The sequence below is a fragment of the Callithrix jacchus genome, chromosome 1 (genome assembly GCF_049354715.1).
Source record: "Callithrix jacchus isolate 240 chromosome 1, calJac240_pri, whole genome shotgun sequence".
In the NCBI taxonomy this organism is placed as follows: Eukaryota; Metazoa; Chordata; class Mammalia; order Primates; family Cebidae; genus Callithrix; species Callithrix jacchus.
Genome location: NC_133502.1, coordinates 63,365,107 through 63,386,041, shown reverse-complemented (window position 1 = coordinate 63,386,041; position 20,935 = coordinate 63,365,107). Strand labels below are relative to the sequence as shown.

Here is a 20,935-nt window from a genome sequence, read left to right as displayed (position 1 = left end):
CATAATATAATAAATACAGTGATTTACCATATAACATTTAAAAGTGTTGTCTTACCAGTTTTCTTAACACAGATAAAAGAAATCTGTTAATGTCTTATGTATTAAAAGGAAAAATCTGTGTTCAAAATGTGTGTTTAATTTTTGAAAACTATGTTGGTGTGTGATTTACCCTCTGTTTAAATGTTAGAATTGACTTAGTTTCAGAGCTGGTGCCCAGAGTTTCTCATAAAGGGTTTCCTGCATCTGCCTGCTCTAGCTGATAAGAATCCAGTGTTTAAGCCTTTTGTATATGTAAGGAAATTTCTGTTAGGTGTGTGCACATTCCCCTTTGTTTTCAGTATTTAGTGAGTTGGCCTTAAGAATACACAACATGCTATTCTTTTAGCCAAATCCTTTTGCAGATGGGGGACACTTTCCTGCAGATGGGCATAAGCTGATCAGAGCCACTATTATATGTTTCAGACCACCATGTGGACTGGTATTTCAGTGAATGGCATGCTGCTTAATTGGTTTTAAAAAGTAACATCTGTATGCATCAATTAGATAAGATATTCTGCACTGGCAGTATATTTTCAGTAAATTGAAATAATTTATTATAAATATAATTAAATTTGAAAAGGCCTTTCAAGTAGTTATTTGCTGTAGCAAATTACACAATTGATTCTATGTAGATACCTTTAGATGGTATTTAAATGTTTCTCTTTTGTGATAGCCACTATATCTACAACTATAAAGGGGTTGATAGTCAGAGGCTGGATTTAACTGTTTGAGTTAAATCACACCTGTGTTAAAGCCAAAATTATTGTGTCCAAAGAACTATTCCTGCAGCTGTGTATTGCAGTTTTCAACCAGGAAAGCTTTATAGTGCTTTTGATTCTTGACTTCCTATTAGGAAATAATTTTAGGAAAAACCAGTGACAGAATTTCTTACTTTTGTCAAATAACAGTAAATAATATTTTCTGAACTATAGTTTATGTCACCTTTTGTTTGTTTAATCAATAATAATTATTTTCTCTTTGAAAATGTGAAATTTTTTTACAGCTTGTTTGGAAAATTAATGGGTTTTTGTTGTTGTTGTTGTTGTTGTTTTTGAGGCGGACTTTCACTCTTGTTGCCCAGGCTGCAGTGCAATGGCACGATCCTGGCTCACTGCAACCTTCACCTCCCAGGTTAAAGCAATTCTTCTGCCTCAGCCTCTGGAGCAGCTGGGATTATAGGCATGCGCCAACATGCCCAGCTAAGTTTTTTGTATTTTTTTTTTTTCTTAGCAGAGATGGGAGTTTTTCCATGTTGGTCAGGCTGGTCTCAAACTCCTAACCTCAGGTGATCTGCCTGCCTTGGCCTCCCAAAGTGCTGAGATTACAGGCATGAGCTGCTGCTCCTGGTCCTAAATTTATGGTTTTTAGCTAAAATGAAATTTTAGAATAAGGTAGATGTATTACTTTATAAATATTTATTAACAAATTGATATTTGTAAGAAAATTTCAAATTTTTATCATAGGGAAAAAATAGAGGGTACTTCATTGCTTTAAGTCATTTTAATTCTTTAGATGGATTTCAACAAAAATTAATTTCTCATTTCAGGCCTTTGAAGACCTCAGCAAACTAATGATCAAGGTATATGTCATTTATGCCTATTAAATTCATACCAATTATAATACAGTTTTTGAAACATTTTATTAGCAGACATTTTGGGGACAATATTGCTTTTCAGTCTTTTTATTTGACAGGCTAAGGAAATGGTGGAGTTATCAAAATCAATTGCTAATAAAATTAAAGACAAACAAGGTGACATCACAGAAGATGAGGTAAATAAGTTGCTTTTTTTAAAGGCATTTGGAACAATATGACACAAATAATGCAGTGAGGTTTCTGTGGTTTACATTGGCTTTCTGAATGTACTGTTTTATTTCTTTTGGGACTTGGGGATATGTTAAAGTACTAAAAGTCAATCATAAAAATTCTCTTAGTTCTATTAGGATTAAAGGCTATTTCAATGCCTTTTTTTGGAGTGTAGAAAACAGAGATACTGAAATGTATAAGGAGTGGCTGTTTTATACATATTCCTAAGTTTGATGTTTGTTTCATTCAGATTGTCTACAGTCTAATCACTGCCATTTTTCTAAGTTTTCCATTGTACTATTTGGTTGGCGTTATATATAGCACAGTTGTTATCAGAATCTCCTCTCACATCAAATTTATTAAATAAATAGAGTATGAGAGACCACGAGAGAAGTAGGATGGAGAATAATTAGATGTATGTAGGGAACTCCTGGAAATCTGTTCCCTTACAGTTCACAGCATAGAAACATAGTAGAAGGAATGGGTAAACGTAGAAATAGTTGAATGGAATTGAATGTATGATGGAATTTCAGATATTGGGGTAGACAGACTAATTCTGCATTTTCTCCTCTGTTATTATAGACCATCAGGTTTAAATCCTACTTACTGAGCATGGGAATAGCTAACCCAGTTACGAGAGAAACCTACGGCTCAGGCACACAGTACCACATGCAGCTGGCCAAACAGCTGGCTGGAATATTGCAGGCGCCTTTAGAGGTAAAAACTAAACCTACGTGTCTTTTTAAACTGTGTTAAATTAGCCCTATGTCATCAGAAATGTTAACAAGAGCATAACTCCTTTCATGATATGGTTATTGTCAACTGACATTTTTTTTCCTTTCAGGCATATTAAATTAGTTCACTGTGCTTATTATTCCTTGTCTGTAATTTTCTAAATTGCGTTTAATTTTCATTTTTGACATCTATAACTTTGTAAATGTATTTGATATGAAGTTTTCCTTATTTTTCAAAGGAAATATATGATCTTCCTTTGTAAAGATAAATTTCACCTATCTAGTCTTTACTATATAGTACTATTAATCATTGCATAACACAGATTCATCTTTTTTTTTTCAATTCCAGTGTACAGGGAACATTTGTTATGCTGAGCCATAAAGCACGCATAAAGTTTCCAAAGGTTTACAATCATACAGATTGTATTCTCTGAAACAGAGTATCAATGACAGTTAACTGGAAAACCCTGAACTGTTATTAAATTAAGCAATATAATTCGAAATACATCAGAGCTCAAATAGGAACTTGTAATGGAAACTAGAAAGTATTTTGAACTGAATAATAATGAAAATATAATATTAAAACCCATAGCTTCTACTGAAGCTGTGCCTACAGAGAATTTTACAGCTGTAAAATGCATACTATTAGAAAATAAGGAAGGTTGAAATGAAGACTCTAAATATTTACCTAAAAAAACTAGAAACAATCCAGCAAAATAATCTACAACAGCAGAAAGAAGTAAATAATAAATGTAAGAAAAACTAATTAAATAGAAAACAAATGCACAATAGAGAGAAACAACAGAACCAAAAGTGGAATCTTAGAAAACAGTAATAAATTTGACAGATCTCTAGCAAATAAATCAAAGGGAAAGCAAGAAAGAGGGAGATAACATGAGCAAATGAGAGCAAGCAAGCACACAATTCCAACATCAGAAATGAAAAAGGAACATTTCTACAGATTTTGCAGGCATGAAAAATATAAGAAGATGATATTAAACGCAACCTGCCAATGTTGTGTAGACTCAAGGCTACTAAACAAGTTCCTTCTGTAATTTAAAATCTTCCCATAAAGAAGTATTCAGGCCCAGATAACCTTGTGGGTGAATTCTTTCAAATATTTAAGGAAGAGGTAATACTAATCTTACACAACTTCTTCAGAGAGTAGAACAAGGTAGGCCGGGTGCGGTGGCTCATGCCTGTAATCCCAGCACTTTGGGAGGCTGAGGCAGGTGGATCACGAGGTCAAGAAATTGAGACCATCCTGGTCAACATGGTGAAACCCCGTCTCTACTAAAAATATAAAAAATTAGCTGGGCATGGTGGCGCGTGCCTGTAATCCCAGCTACTCAGGAGGCTGAGGCAGGAAATTGCCTGAAACCAAGAGGCGGAGGTTTCGGTGAGCTGATATCGCGCCATTGCACTCCAGCCTGGGTGACAAGAGCAAAACTCTGTCTCAAAAAGAAAAAAAGGTAGAATACTTCTAATTAATTTTAAGAGGATAGCATTACCTTAGGACCAAAGTTTGAAAATGAAATATAAGAAATGCAAATTATAGGCCAATCTCTTTCAAAACCAGAAATATAAGAATTCTAAACAAAATGTTAGCAAATTGAATTTATCAATATATAAAAAGACCAAATGCCCACCAATGATAGACTGGACAAAGAAAATGTGGCAGATCTACACAATGGAATACTATGCAGCCACAAAAAATGACGAGTTCATGTTTTTTGTAGCTACATGGATGAATCTAGAAACCATCCCTCTCAGCAAACCAACACAAGAACAGAAAACAAAACACCACATGTTCTCTCTCATAGGTGGGTGAACAATGAGAACACTTGGGCACAGGAAAGGGAACAACACTCACAGGGATAGGTTGGGGGAAGGGGATGGGAGGGAAGGGACTGGGGAGACAGGGAGGGACAACACCAGGAGAAATGCCTGATGTAGGCAATGAGAGGGTGGTGGAGACAGCAGACCACCATGGCATGTATATACCTATGCAAATATCTTGCAGGATGCAGGAAGTACACATGTACACCAGAGCCCAAAGTATAACAACAACAAAAAAGACCCCAATAATCATGACCAAATTGGCTTTTGTTGAGGTTGGTTTGACATTTGAAAGTTAATCAGTGTAACTCATCACATTAACAGAAAATCATATGACCTACTTATTGGATACAGAAAAAGTAGTTGATAGTGCAAAGACCAGTTGCGATGAAAACTCGTAGCAAACTCAGAATGGAAAGAATTTCTTTTAACAGATTCATCTTCTAGTCTGATAGTATTTAGGCAATCAAAAGTTTATTAAAGCACTTGTATTAAAAAAGATTTCAAACCTATGACAAATAGAATAGTATAATGAATCCTCTGTGCCCATCATCCAGCTTCTTCTGTAAACCAGCCTCCACTCGAAATTATTTTAAAGCAAATCCCAGACATCACATCACTTTATCTGTGAACATTTCAGTATGTAACTCTAAAGATAAAGACTCCTTTAAATACAAGTATAATCTCATTTCATAATGGAAAAAATTAAAGTAATTTTTTTTAACATTTTCTAATACCCAGTGTTCACATTTTCTTTCTTTCTTTCTTTTTTTTTTTTGAGATGGACCCTCCCTCTTGTTGCCCAGGCTGGAGTGCAATGGTGTGATCTCGGCTCACTGCAACCTCCGCCTCCTGGGTTCAAGCAATTCTCCTGCCTCAGCCTCCTGAGTAGCTGGGATTACAGGTGCCTGGCACCATGCCCAGCTAACTTCTTTGTATTTTTAGTACAGACAGGATTTTACCATGTTGGCCAGGCTGGTGTCAAACTCCTGACTTCAGGTGATCCACTTGCTTCGGCCTCCCAAATTGCTGCGATTGCAGGCGTGAGCCCTTGGGCCCAGCCTAGTGTTCACATTTTCTCGTACAGTTGGTCTGTTTCAATCAGGATTCATTGTAGTTTGTTGATTTGTTTCTCAAGTTTATTTGCTCATTTTTTTGTTTTTTGGTGTTTTTTTTTCTTGAGACTGAGTTTCGCTCTTGTCACCCAGGCTGGAGTGCAATGGCGCGATCTTGGCTCACCACAACCTCCGCCTCCTGGGTTCAGGCAATTCTCCTGCCTCAGCCTCCTGAGTAGCTGGGATTACAGGCATGCAGCACCATGCCCAGCTAATTTTTTTGTATTTTTAGTAGAGACGGGGTTTCACCATGTTGACCAGGATGGTCTCGATCTCTTGATCTCGTGATCCACCCGCCTCGGTCTCCCAAAGTGCTGGGATTACAGGTGTGAGCCACTGCTCCTGGCCCTGTTTGCTCGTTTTTAATTTCATGGGTTCTTTCTTTTCTTGCCTCTTATCTTCCCCCCAACTATGTGTTTCTTGAAGTAATTAGTTTATTCTATAGAGTGTGCTTTTCCTGTTCTGTGTATTTCCTACAAACTGATATTTATAATAAAGGTATGTTAGGGTTTTAAACAATTATTATTGCAAGACTATTTCATAGACACTGTTGTGTACTTCCATCAAGAGATACATAATGTCTGATTCTTTTTTAAATTTTTAAAAAATTTGTTGTGATGTTAACAGCCATTGACAGTCATTACCTAGATCTTCTATTTCATTGGGGGTTGGAAAATGGTGATGGTCTTATTAATTCTATGCTTTCTTCATTTATTGGCTGAAATAAGTTAAAACTTCTAAATGTATTTTTTTGAAACATGGTGTAGAGACCCTTTTTTCATTTAAGTAAATGTTAAAATGGTAATGAGGCCAGGCACAGTGGCTCACGCATGTGATCCCAGCACATTGGGAGACTGAGGCAGACAGATCATTTGAGGTCAGGAGTTCAAGACCAGCCTGACCGACATGGTGAAACCCTCTCTCTATTAAAAATACAAAAAAAATTGTCAGGTGTGGTGGTGTATGCTTGTAGTCCCAGCTACTCGGGAGGCTGAGGCAGGAGAATTGCTTCAACCTGAGAGGTGGAGAGGTTGCAGCAAGCTGAGATCCTGCCATTGCACTACAGCCTGGGAGACAAAACAAGACTCTGTCTCAAAAAATAAAAATAAAAATAAAATGGTAATGACATTAAAATGCAAGTAGTGAATCTGAACTGCCTTGTGGTATCTGAATAGGTTCTCCTTTGTGTGAATACAGTTTTTATAAGCTTCTTAAAGAAATTTCAGATTTCTGATTTCCCTGTGATTATGATTCCTGTTAAGAAATGTTAACTGGTGTAATTGTAACATAATGCTTTTTAAAAAATTTTGTATTTTAACAGGAACGAGGGGGAATAATGTCACTCACAGAGGTGTACTGCTTAGTAAACCGAGCTCGAGGAATGGAAGTAAGAATAGAAAATTTAAATATTCTTTTAGCTAAATATAGAATTTCTCACTACAAATTCTGAATACAATTTGAGGAAGGATTGTGAATATCAAAGCTATTTTGAGACACACTGTGGTACAGTGAAAAGAATACTGCCTTGGGATCCAGGAGGCAGATTGTTTTCCTGGTTTCAATAGTGATTTGCTTAGTGAGCTTCAGTAGCTTATTTAACATCTCTGAGACTCAGTTTTCCTTCTTTTTTGGGGGGGGTCAGGAGTTCAAAACTTTTTATATTTTTCTTTATAATTGTAACAATAATTGTACATAGTCGTGCCATGTGGTGTTTCAGTGCACGTATACATTTTATAATGATTGAATCAGGGTATATTAGTCCATTTTTATGCTGCAGATGAAGACATACCCAAGACTGGGAAATTTTCAAAAGAAAGAGGTTTAATTGGACTCACAGTTGCACATAGCTAGGGAGGCCTCACAATCAAGGAGGAGCAAGTCGCAGCTTATATGGTAGGCAGCAGGCAAGGAGAATTGTGCATGACAACTGTTTTTAAAATGATCAGATCTCATGAGACCCATTCACTATCAACAGAACAGCGCAGGAAAGACCAGCCTCCATAATTCAGTCAGTCCCTCCCACAATATGTGGGAATTATGGCAGCCACAAGATGAGATTTGGGTGGGGACATAGATTCAAACCATATCACAGGAAAATTGACATATTCATCATTTAAACATTTATCATTTATTTGTGGTAATAACATTCAAAATAAATCCTCTTCTGTCTGTAATATGCAATCACAGAAAAGAACAAAATAATTCTTTTTTTTTTTCGAGACAGAGTCTTGCTCTGTTGCAAGGCTGGAGCGTAGTGGTGCCATCTTGGCTCACTGCAACCTCTGCTTCCTGGGTTCAAGCAATTCTCCTGTCTCAGCTCCCCAGGTAGCTGGGATTACAGGCTTGCGCCACCATGCCCAGCTAATTTTTGTATTTTTAGTAGAGACAGGGTTTCACCATATTGGCCAGGATGCTCTTGATCTCTTGACATTGTTATCTGCCTGCCTTGGCCTCCTAAAGTGCTGGGAACGTGAGCCACCGTGCCCACAAGATAATTCTTTTGTGGGAACATGGGTGGAGCTGGAGGTTATTATCCATAGCAAACTAGTGCAGGAACAGAAAGCCAAATACTCATATTCTCACTTATAAGTAGTAGCTAAATGATGAGAACTTATGAACACAAAGAAGCAAACAGCAAATATTAGAGTATACTTGAGGATGGAGACTTAGGGGTGGGAGAGGAACAAAACAGATAACTATTGGGTTATTGGGTACTGGGCTTAATATTAATACCTAGGTGATGAAATAATCTGTACAACAAACCCTAGTGACATGACTTTTTTGTGTAACAAACTTTCACATGTATCCCCAATCTGAAATAAACGTTTTTTTAAAAAAACAAAGAATCAACCTAAGTGTCCATCAATGGATGAATGGATAAAGAAAATGTCAGTTACATATAAATGGAATACAATTCAGTCATTAAAAAAAAGAATGAAATCACATTATTTTCAGCAACATGGAGAAACTGGAAGTCACTATGTTAAGTGAAGTAAGCCAGACACTTAAAGACAAATAGCGCATGTTCCCAATCATTCTAATGGAGGTAGAGAATAGATGATAGATATCAGAGACTGGGAAAGGTATATAAGTGGGAGCGGGGAAGAAAGAAGAAAGGTTGGTTAATGGGTACAAACATACTGTTAGATAAGTTCTGATATTCAGTAGCAGAGGAGGGAAGCAGCAATATATTGTATATTTCAAAGTAGCCAGAAGGGAGGACTTGAAATGTTCCTAACACATAGACAGGATACAAACTTGAGGTAATAGGTACCCCAAATACCCTGACTTGATCATTACACATTTTATGCATGTGTATTAATAAAAATAACCCCTATACCCCATTAATATGTAAAATATTATGTATCAGTAAAAAGTCCTCAAGGCTGGGCTCGGTGGCTCATGCCTGTATTCCCAGCACTTTGGGAGGCCGAGGCGGGAGCTTTGCCTGAGGTCAAGAGTTCAAGACCAGTCTGGCCAACATGGTGAAACCCGGTCTCTACTTAAAATACAAAAAAAATTAGCTGGGAGTGGTGGTGTGTTCCTGTAATCCCAGCTACTCAGGAGGCTGAGGCAGGGGAATTGCTTGAACCAGGGAGGTGGAGGTTGCAGTGAGCTGAGATTGCGCCAGTGCACTCCAGCCTGGGAGACAGAGCAAGACTCCATCTCAAAGAAAAACAAAAACAAAAACAAAAAAACGATGGTATTCAGAAATAGAAAAAAAAAGAAATATACATCGCATTGTCATTATGTAGTCACCTGTGTAATATAGCAACAGAACTCTTGCTTCCTGTCTAACTGTAACTTTCTTTCTGTTGACTAATCTCTCTCCATCCCCTTCTCCTCCCTACCCTCCCCAGTCTCTGGTAGCCACTCTTCTACTCGCTACTTCTATGAGATAACTTCTTTTAGAGTCTACATATAAGTGAGATCAAGTCGTGTTTGTCTTGTTATGTCTGGCTTATTTCACTTAATGTAATATCCTCCAGGTTCATCCATGTTGCTACACATGACAGGATTTTATTATGTTTTGTGCTGAATGTATTTCATTGTATATATATACCTCTTTTTTTTTTAATCTTTAAATTTTTTGTTTTGTAATTTTGAGATAGAGTATCACTCTGTAGAGCATAGTGGCACAATCTTGGCTCACTGAAACATCTGCCTCCTGGGTTCAAGCAATTCTTGTGCTTCAGCTTCTCAAGTAGCTGGGATTACAGGGGTGCACCACCACACCAGGAGAATTTTCATACTTTAAGTAGAGACAGGGTTCTGACCATGTTAGCCAAGCTGCTCTTGAACTCCTGACCTCAGGTGATCTACCCACTGCGGCCTCCCAAACAAAGTGCTGGGATTACAGGCATGAGCCACCAGGCCTGGCCCCCCAAATTTTTATTTTGTATTTTTATGGATACATAATAGTTGTAGATATTTATGGGGTACATGTGAAATTTTGATACAAGCATATAATGTGTAATAACCAAATCAGGGAAATTGAGGGTCTGTCACCTCCATTATTTATCACTTCTTTGTGTTAGGAACATTCGATTTCCACTTTTCTAGTTAGTTTAAAATATACAATACGGCCAGAGGTGGTGGCTCACGCCTGTAGTTTCAGCACTTTGGGAGGCCAAAGTGGGCAGATCACCTGATGTCAGGAGTTCAAGACCACCCTAGCCAACATGGCAAAACTCTGTCTCTACTAAAAATACAAAAATTAGCTGGGTATGGTTGGGGGGCACCTGTAATTCCAGCTACTTGGGAGTGTGAGGCAGTAGAATTGCTTGAACCTGTGGGGTGGAGTTTGCAGTGAGCTGAGATTGTGCCACTGTACTCCAGCCTGGGCAGTAGAGCTAGACTCCATCTCAACAAATAAATTAAAAAAAAAAAAAAGAAATATATAGGTCGGGCACGGTGGTTCACGCCTGTAATCCCAGCACTTTCTGAGGCCAAAGCAGGCAGATTATGAGGTCAGGAGATCAAGACCATCCTGGCTAACATGGTGAAATTCCATCTCTAGTAAAAATACAAAATATTAGTCAGGCATGGTGGCATGCGCCTGTAGTCCCAGCTGTTTGGGAGGTTGAGGCAGGAGAATTGCTTCAACCCAGGAGGCGGAGGTTGCAGTGAGCTGAGATTGCACCACTGCACTCCAGCCTGGGTGAAAGAAGCAAGACTTTGTCCCCAAAAAATAAATAAATAAAATAACATACAATACATTATTGTTAACTATAATTACCCTATTGTACTACTGAATGCTAAATCTTATTCCTCTGTCACCTTTTTTTTTTTTTTTTTGAGACAGAGTCTTACTCTTGTTGCCCGGGCTGGAGTGCAGTGGTGCAATCTCGGCTCACTGCAACCTCCCCCTCCCCGGTTTAAGCAATTCTCCTACCTTAGCCTCCCGAGTAGCTGGGATTATAGGCACCCACCACCATGCCTGGGTAATTTTTGTATTTTTAGTAGAGATGAGGTTTCACCACGTTGTATATGATAAAGCATATAATGTTATCTGTCTACCTCAGCCTCCCAAAGTGCTGGGATTACAGGCTTGAGCCACTGCGTCTGGCCTCTTATTCCTTCTAATTGTATTTTTGTACCCATTAAGCCAACCTCTCTTCATCCCTCCTTCCCCACTATTCTTCCTACCCTCTAGTAACCATTTTTCTACTCTCTATCTGCATGAGATCCATTTTTTAACTCCCACATATGAGTGAGAACGTGGGATATTTGTCTTTTTGTGCTAGCTTACTCCACTTAACAGTGTCTTCCAGTTCCATCCCTGTTGTTGCAAATGATGTCGGCTATGGTGAATAGCGCTGCAATAAACATGGGAGTGCAGATTTCTCTTCCATATACTCCTTTCCTTTCTTTTGGATGTATACCCAGCAGTAGGATTGCTGGGTCTTGTGATAGTTGTTTTCAGTTTTTTGAGAAATCGCCATACTGTTTTCCATAATGGCTGCACTAATTTACCTTCCCACCAACAGTGTGTCAGAGTTCCTTTCTCCACGTCCTTGACAGCATTTAGGGACCCAGTTTTCTTACTTTTAATACCAGGATTTCGACTGAGTGAAACTGTTCAGCTCTAATATTTTCTGTTTTTATTGTGATAAATAAGGTTGTTCAGGAAGCCCTTCCTCTGCAATAGTTAACTCTTCTGAACCAACTTGGTTGGAACAAGTTGCCTTGTAGATAATGCAGAGGGAAAGCTGCCCCGCCCCTTTGGCGGTGTATCAGCAGTGGCTATTCTTCAGCTGCCCTTGCTCCTTTATGTCCAGATGTCCTTGGCCTCCAAGACTGTCCAGGTACTCTTTGTGCCCAGACAGTTACCTCCATGCAAATGGCTCACCCAGTCCCATGAGTTAAGCCCTGCTCTGTGTTTTTATCTGAATACTGATCATAGCTGCCATCAGTGAGTACTTACCATCCACTGGACACTCTGCACATACACGTTTATCTTCCCAATAACTCAGTGACATGGCTGCTCTTACTGTCCCATGTAGGGGATAATTTGGAGATTAGGAAATTGAGGCTTAGAAGATGAAATAAATTGGCCAGGTGCAGTGGCTTACGCCTGTAATCCCAACACTTTGAAAGCCAAGGTGGGTGGATTACCTGAGGTCAGAAGTTTGAAACCAGCCTGGCCAACATGGTGAAACCCTGTCTCTACTAAAAATACAAAAAATTATCTGGGTGTGGTGGCACATGCCTGTCATCCCAGCTACTCGGGAGGCTGAGGTAGGAGAATTGCTTGACCTTGGGAAGTAGAGGTTGCAATGAGCGGAGATCGTGCCATTGCACTCCAGCCTGGACAACGAGAGTGAAACTCTGTCTCAAAAAAAAAAAAAAAATGGAAAGATGAAATAACTTGAGCAAGCCCACAGCCAGAGACAGTGGTTTGACAGGTATTTGGAGCCAGCCTGTGGGACTGAAAGCCGTGCTTGTTATCACCACCCTATGCTGATTTGTTAAGGCTGCACTGTCCAAAAAGATAGCCACATCACATGGTGACTGGGGACTTGAAATGTAGTTAATCCAAATCAAGATGTGCTGCAAGTGTAAAATGCACCAGATTGAAAAGACTTTGTATAAAATAAGGAAATGTTAAACATCTCATTAGTAATTTTTTGTGTTGTTTATATGTTACATTGATTCTATATTCAATCTACTGGACTAAATAAAATATATGCATTAAAATTTCACATGTTTCTTTTTACTTTTTAATGTGGTTACTATAAAATTTACAATAACATATGTGGCATGCAGATTTGATTGGGTAGTACTACTTTAATGAATAGAAGTCTTTGGCTCCTTTGTTAATCTTTTTTGCTTTGTAGTGATTAAATCACATAAAATTATTGATAAAAATTTTTAAATTTACTCTTCTGTTTTAGTGATCATTACAATTGTATAGCATTACTGGAATTTTTTTTCCCTCTTAGTTGCTCTCACCCGAAGATTTAGTGAATGCATGCAAAATGCTGGAAGCACTGAAATTACCTCTCAGGTAAAGGAACCTCTGCAGGAAGTTCGCCACCTGCAACCCTGATTCTGCATGGGGTAGATGGGAAAGGCCAGCCAAGTTTGCCATCCCTAGTGTCAAGCCAGTATATTGCCTTCTTGCAATTATATTATTTCATCTTTATCAGGGCTGGGCTTGTTCTTACAGGACCAGTAGTCAGACTCTTGTGGATTTGGGGGAATGAGATAAGGGTGTGGTTCTTCCCATGAGGTTAGAATAACTAGCCCCTCTTCCCTTAGACATTTTGTGTTAGTCTCTGGAGATGTTCAGCTGTGAATTTTGTTTTTCTTATTCTTTGGTTTAAAAAAGTAACCAGGCGGCCAGGTACAGTGGCTCACGTCTGTAATCCCAACACTTTGGGAGGCCCAGGCAGCTGGATCACCAAAGTTCAGGAGTTTGAGACCAGCCCAACCAGCATGGAGAAAACCTGTCTCACTAAAAATACAAAATTAGCTGCGCATGGTGGTGCATGCCTCTAATCCCAGCAACTCAGGAGGCCGAGGCAGGAGAATTGCTTGAACCCGGGAGGTAGGGGTTGCAGTGAGCCAAGATCGTGCCATTGCACTCTAGCCTGGGCAACAAGAGCGAATTTTTTTGTTTTGTCTCAAAAAAAAAAAATTAGCCAGGCATTTTATTTAGCATGTAGATTCTAGTTCATACTTTTATTTTCTGTGTATTCATGAGCTGTTTAGCTATGCCATCATTGCTTGTGTTCGATAGGTTTTAAATGTTGTTTCTTTGAATATTACCCTCATACCTGGGCATAAAAGAAGGTTTAGGGGCCGGGTGCGGTGGCTCACGCCTGTAATCCCAGCACTTTGGGAGGCCGAGGCGGTAGATCACGAGGTCTAGAGATTGAGACCATCCTGGTCAACATGGTGAAACCCCGTCTCTAATAAAAATACAAAAAAATTAGCTGGGCATGGTGGCGCGTGCCTATAATCCCAGCTACCCAGGAGGCTGAGGCAGGAGAATTGCCTTAACCCAGGAGGCGGAGGTTGCGCTGAGCTGAGATCGTGCCATTGCACTCCATCCAGCCTTGGTAACAAGAGCGAAACTCCATCTCAAAAAAAAAAAAAAAAAAAAAAAAAAAAAGGTTTAAAAGATGTGCTCCTGGCTGGGCACAGTAGCTCACGCCTGTAATCCCAGCACTTTGGGAGGCCAAGGTGAGCAGATCAGCTGAGGTCAGGAGTTTGAGACCAGCCTGACCAACACGGAGAAACCTGTCTCTACTAAAAATTCAAAATTAGCCGGGCATGGCGGCGCATGTCTGTAATCCCAGCTACTCAGGAGGTTGAGGCAGGAGAATCACTTGAACTCAGGAGGCGGAGGTTGTGGTGAGCTGAGATCACACCATTTTGCTCCAGCCTGGGCAACAACAGTGAAACTCCATCTTAAAAAAAAAAAAAAAGATGTGCTTCTTCTCAGTGGTTGAATATCCTAGATAATTCCTGGCTTTGTTCTCACACCTGTGGTTTTCAGGCTCCGTGTGTTTGACAGTGGCGTCATGGTGATTGAGCTTCAGTCTCACAAGGAAGAGGAAATGGTGGCCTCAGCCCTGGAGACAGTACGTGAAGCCAATTTTTTTCAGTCTTTAAAGCTACGAAGACCCAAAGTCTTGCAACTCAAAAAGCAGGATTTCCTTTTGAATTTAACTTTACTGAAAAGTAGCATTCACACACCCAAATAAAAACGGTTTATCACTAACAATGAATCAATATTAACCAAAGTCATACATTAAGAGCTTTTTGAAATTTCTTGACACTCTTAACATCTTACATGTAAGGAGAATTAAAATTAGGTGCTTTCTTTTCGATTAAAGCTTAGTGTTGAGAACAGATTTTTCACTTTATCAGATGTTACACACAATTAAAGTTTTTCTTCCATTAACACCTAGATAAGCAGCTTTGTAAAACACCACAAGTTGTTTTATGAAAATAATTGCTTCGAAAAATATAAAAAGCAACAGTAGTTTAGATGGATTTTACTGGCCAAACTACCAGTATTACTCATTAGGATATTTAAAATAGTACTGTGTTTATAGCTTCTGTGCTGAGCCTGTATAATTTGAATAACTCCCATTTATTATCCTTCTCATTTTCAACTAGATGAAAACCCCAAGACTACAGCTGTTTCTACCACATGTTTTAAACCTACCATAGGTTTATGTATAAAGTTTCTTCACTGCAGCATGTAATATGTACTCAGAATTTGTTATATATTCTTTTTCAGAATATCCAACAGTTCTTTTTAGGCTTTGGTACAGTGACTTTGTTACATTATAGGGAGCTTGATCTTGATATTTTAGTCTCTTCTATGTCTCTTCTGGGTCCTTCACCTTTTGTAGGATTAAGCATTAGTTAAGATTTAGTTCTAAAGTGAATGTTCTTTGGAATTTAGTAGGACATTAAGTCAATTATTTCTTGCATATACTGGTATAAACTGCCTACTATTAGTACCCAGAGTGTGTTTAAATTAGTGTCCTACGTGAATTACATTTTTTTCTGCTGTGTGTTTCTGTTAGGTTTCGTCAAAGGGATCCCTAACGTCAGAAGAGTTTGCTAAGCTCGTGGGAATGTCTGTCCTCCTGGCAAAAGAAAGGTTAGTGAAGTTCTTACCTTTCATTACAATGTAATGTGTATTTGTGTTTCTGCATGGACAGATAATTGTGTGGGGTTTTTTGTTTTAGGTTGCTGCTTGCAGAGAAGATGGGCCATCTTTGCCGTGATGACTCAGTGGAAGGCCTGCGTTTTTACCCAAATTTATTTATGACACAGAGCTAAGGGTTTTGTATTTAAAATCCTTTGTGTCCATATGCTTGCATCATGTAGAGGTTGTATGACATTGAGCTAAGAGATGAACCCTGATCAACTGAGAATTTATTCGAACTTCACAGTGTAATGTAAAACTCTTGTAATTTCTCACTAAATATGGTCCAGGAAATTTATTTAGGATACACATAGGAAAATACAGAAAAGTGAATGCCAACATGACTTTAAAATCATGCTATAGTTTTAAAATCATGCCTACGTTTAATTGAAATATAGTGCATTTTAACTTGATCCTCAAATCTAATTATTTTGTAAAGAAGGGAATTTAGTTTTGCAGAGAATAAAAAGAGAAGTTGCATGTTCGAACAGGTTAGATGATTATTTGGGTGTGACTGAAATTCACCAAATTATACATGACAATGTTGGGACAAAATATCATACTGCAGCATGCTATAGGAGGCTTCTGCCAAGGGCTTTTAGAAGGAGTTATAGGCATGTCTTTAACATACCAAATAAAACACCTTTAAAAATGAAAGAATTTTATTTGATATATATATATTCCATCGTGTGTGTGTGTATATATACATATATATATATATATATATGTATATATATATATATATATATATTCCATCTAGGGTGTATGTAAACACACATACACATATTCCATCTAGAGTATGTCTATATATATATATATAGACACACACACACACACACACACACACACACACGCACTCATACACATATATATTCCATCTAGTCTCTTTTTGTTTTTTTAAGTGATGATTTCATGGCTGGCATTTAAAGAACGCAACTGTGTCATTTTGTTTCCAAATGCTGTGGGTTTTGAAACTGCACTAGAGAGCTGTATAGACATGCCCAGAGTTATGATTACAAATTTAGGAGGTAGACAGCTCAGGAATTCCCTGGGTTGTTGTGCCGGTGGAATGGCAGAGGGAACCTTTAAATAACTTCACAGGAACCTTAGTGCTCTTTTACCTCAAAGCCACAGACAGAAAATAGAGAATGGAAAAGTAATGTCTCCTTTTCTTTTCCATAAGGAGTTTCAACACTGAACTTTAAAAAGTCTCTCTCTCATATTCCTGCAATATTTTTTTTCTTTGTCGTTTTTCAGTTGTATAGAAAAACTATTTTGGTACCAGGTGTTACTGAGATAACAACTGGCTAATACTGCATGCAGATTGCTTAAATGTTAAAGTGACTGCCTAACTTCACATGTTACTGCTCTATAGCCTCCAGTATTTTGGCATTATCTCAAACTCAGGGACCCCACAGGACAGGAGACTCCCGTTCTGAAGCTGGGTTGGAAGTGAAAGGGTAGTGATGGTTTTGGCCAAGCCTGCGGGAGGGAAAGTATTGTATTGGGAGCACCCTTGGGACCAGGAGGAGGGATGCCCAGGTTCACACTCTGGGTCCCCTAAGACATTGCCAGTGGGTAATGTGGAGGGCCACCTCCAGAGACTGCTGAAGTGCCCTCTGGGAAGTACCATGGACCTTCAGCTGTAGACTGAGGGGATCCCAGTCCCTTATCCCTGTTTAAAAAGTGGCTATTGTTCCTTGGTGTCCTCCAGTGTCACAGGAGTGCTGTGCCTGAGACATCCTACTTGGTTTTTGTTTTCCAAACCTGTCACTGACTCTTCAATTGTGTGACAGATCCTCTGGTGCCCCCATTGGTCAGCCTTAGGTTTATTTTGAGGGTAACTCAGTGTCTGACTGCCCAAGTCTTTTGAGGGGTTAGTTGGACCATTGTGTAAACTTGTTTGTGTGTCTCACCTCTTTCTGGGTGGTACTCACTGTCTCACAGTGCTCTAGCAAACTTGTACACACACACACACACACACACTCTCTCTCTCTCACACCTGGCTAAGGCTTTTAAAATTATAAAGATAAATAATCTGTTTCACCAGTTGGAGTGAGTTGCAAGGAAGATTGCTGGAGCTATTAGATCTAGCTCTCATGGTTTGGATTCATTAAAGCAAACCTACATAATTTAACATATTTGTTTACTTTAGTTTGACAACTGATGAACAAAAATGGAGCAATCTCAATTGTATAAAGTGACCTAAGAAGGAAGACAAGTGACATATAAATATATTTTACAAATGTCAGATTAATTTAAAAATGAGTATGATTGGTTTTATTATTTTTAAAGTGGGCATTCTTCACTCTTTCTAGACCTTTGTATGTATTTGTGTATTTTTATCTTTTTTTTGGCCATTATTATAAGGTGTTATTTTGGCCCGCTAATGTAGAAGTTATGTTTAAATATAACCAATCAGGACCTAAGTGCAAAAAAAGTTCTGTCTTGGTGCTTATCATCACTGGCTTAATTGTTATTTTTTTGTTTTCCTAACTTTGCTCTTAGGAGCATGAATCTCTTTGTAGCTTTATGGTAATACAATATTTCTAGTTGTTTACTGTGAAAAAACTTTTTTACATTGTGTTGGTGAAGATTATTGTAGGGTTAAATGATTGGTAATAATGTATATAGAGTAAAATTATTACAAAAATTAAAAATGGTTTCTCTTGGCATTCCTTTTTAATACTCTGAAAAATATATGAAAATGATAAACATTTAGTCATACGAAAGCCAGTTATGTTAAGAACTTTTCCTTTGGATTTTATACTCAGGAGTTGCTTATAAATGTTTATGACATTGAGCTCTTACTGTTTTAATTGTCTTAAAAGAATGGGACATGTCTTGAACTGGTTTGGTTTTTAAAAAATTCTTATGTGAATTCCACTGTTGCTGACCATGTATATTCATATGAATGTACTCTTTCTTGTTCCTTGTTATCAGATTAATCTGAGAGAACGTGGATCATCCTGTCATCATTCTCATGCTCAAATACTTAAAATGGTTCTTATGCCCAAAAGTCTCAGAGTCTTCATTTTGGTACAGTGGAGTCACAACTTGTAAGGTGGTTAGGTTTTAAAGGCCTTGCCTAAGGACTAAATCGAGCATGCTCAAAATGGTCCTTGAAAATCTTCTAAGTTACCAATAAAGTTCTCTTTGTAGTCTTAAAGTTTAAATCTCAGCAGAGTTTTATGTAGGTATGAACACATTTTGCTTATATTAAGTACAAAAATACAAACTGTGTGTCAAGAGTAGATTCTTATAGCATTAATTTATGGGCATGTGTCTTTTTCTAAGAGGTATGGTTGAATTTACACAAATTGATTGCTAATCCCATCCCTTACGGTCTAGAGTTTCAGCTGCCCAAGGGCAGTGGTTTTTAGCTGGTTTGTTCATAGATATATCCTCAGAGCCTGGAACAGGGCCTGGCACACAGTAAGCATTCAATAAATATTTACTGAATGAATGAACTCTGACCTATATTCCTATGTATAATTTGATTCCACTTTATCCTACTTTAGCTCCCATTCAATTCAATGAAAAAAACATTTTTTTTAACACATAGCAACTTTGTGTCAACAATTTTGTTGGGCACTGGTAGTGGGAGGGGATACAAAGATGAATAAGATCAGCCCTGTCCTTAAGAAAAGGGAGACCTAGTTGGGGAAACTGACATGTAAGCAACTTTCACTGAAGATGGAATGAAGTAAATGCCATGGAAGGGGCATACGTACCATGCTGGGGAGGACAGAGGTAGGAGACCTTAGTCCTGGTGGAGGGCTTTGGAAGCCTTCAAAAGAGAGGAAGACCTGGTAAACTAGGCTCACAAAGACCAAGAGATTGTCAGTAAGTGGCAGGTGTTGGGAAAAAGGAACAGTAGAGGTGTGCCCCTTCATGTTCCTGGACACATTCCTCTTGTCTATCCAAAGCTCCCTTCGTTACTACTTTTTTTTTTTGAGATGGAGTCTCACTCTTTCACCAGGCTGGAATGCAGTGGCAAAATCTCAGTGCACTGCAACCTTCACCTCCCAGGTTCAAGCGATTCTCCTGCCTCAGCCTCCAGAATAGCTGGGACTACAGACGCCCACCACCACACCCGGCTAATTTTTTGTATTTTAGTAAAGACAGGGTTTTACCGTGTTGACCAGGATGGTCTTGATCTCCTGACCTTGTGATCTGCCTACCTCGGCCTCCCAAAGGACTGAAATTACGGACGTGAGCCCTTCGTTACTTCTTCCCACTCACCTGCCCTCTTCCATGCCCACCCCCACCAATCTAAATTATACTTTGCTCAATCCTGCCCACTCCAGAAACATTTCCCATACACAGCTCTATTATTTCTAAACTCTCCAAGTTATGTTTTCACTAAATCAGTATAAAATTTCACAACTATTGTATGCCTTCTATAGTGGAGGGAAGGAGGGCTTATGAAAAAACCCAGATGCTTGTCTTTTCCATACACTTAACTATTTTGTCTTGATACCATAAGAAAATAGAGAAACTGGGTTTAAGTTCAAAGACTGTCGTGTAATATTTCTTTTGAATTCTCACTCACCTAGGTCAGTGACTGTCCGTGGTAGATTCCGAGTAAAGTATTAACTAAATTGAGTGATTTTTGAATTATAATACTGAGTCTTGCATGAGTTGAGTAGCAAACCAACTGTGTTGTGTGTCTTTTATCCTTTTCCCAATAGGTTTCTCAACCAGACTTGTCAAGGCTTAGCCTGTCTGAGTGAGATCTGCTCTATCTTATTCAATTATCATGGCATGAGCCACATCCATGATGTGGAAAGCACTCCAGAATAGTTGTTATACACATGTAAAATCTTGTTATTACCATGTGAAAATTGGGCCATTCATGTTCTTCTTGTGTGCTGATATGAAATCATGAGTCAGTTATAGCTTTCATCTTAGAGTATTACCCCAGAGAAATAAAAGGTCTCTCCATTTGTATAAAGGGAGTTATTGAGATAGTATATAAATTTTATACAACTTGTACGACATCACTAGATCAGTCGCTACCCAGAAAGAGAACTGAAGGTAATTTTGCGAGCCGTATCAGTTATAGTTCAATACTATCCATATCACTGTTGGTTTGAAAGCTTTTTTTTTCTTTCACTTTTATATTGCCTTGTATTAGAAAATGTTAAATTACATCTTAATTGTCTAATAAAGACAGCAGTACAGTTTGGCAAGAATTCTAATGGTGACAAAATTGACCAAGCATTTC

General features: G+C 38.5%; 1 protein-coding gene across 9 annotated transcripts in view; it reads left to right on the top strand.

Annotated features, from left to right (window-relative positions):
• LOC103790647 (vacuolar protein-sorting-associated protein 36) overlaps nt 1-18,724 on the top strand; it is a 123,375-nt gene extending 104,651 nt beyond the window's left edge. For 6 of the 9 annotated variants that reach the window (XM_035297314.3, XM_035297326.3, XM_035297323.3 and 3 more), the window contains 8 exons: nt 1,586-1,618; nt 1,732-1,809; nt 2,426-2,560; nt 6,853-6,918; nt 12,977-13,041; nt 14,539-14,623; nt 15,581-15,657; nt 15,746-18,724. In XM_035297314.3, coding sequence (XP_035153205.3) covers nt 1,586-1,618; nt 1,732-1,809; nt 2,426-2,560; nt 6,853-6,918; nt 12,977-13,041; nt 14,539-14,623; nt 15,581-15,657; nt 15,746-15,839 — 633 coding nt within the window. In that variant the 3' untranslated portion in view covers nt 15,840-18,724. The remainder of the gene's footprint in view (nt 1-1,585; nt 1,619-1,731; nt 1,810-2,425; nt 2,561-6,852; nt 6,919-12,976; nt 13,042-14,538; nt 14,624-15,580; nt 15,658-15,745) is intronic. The other 3 variants (XM_078354173.1, XM_035297321.3, XM_035297331.3) reach the window with 2 other exon arrangements.
• The last annotated feature ends 2,211 nt before the right edge of the window (nt 18,725-20,935 follow it).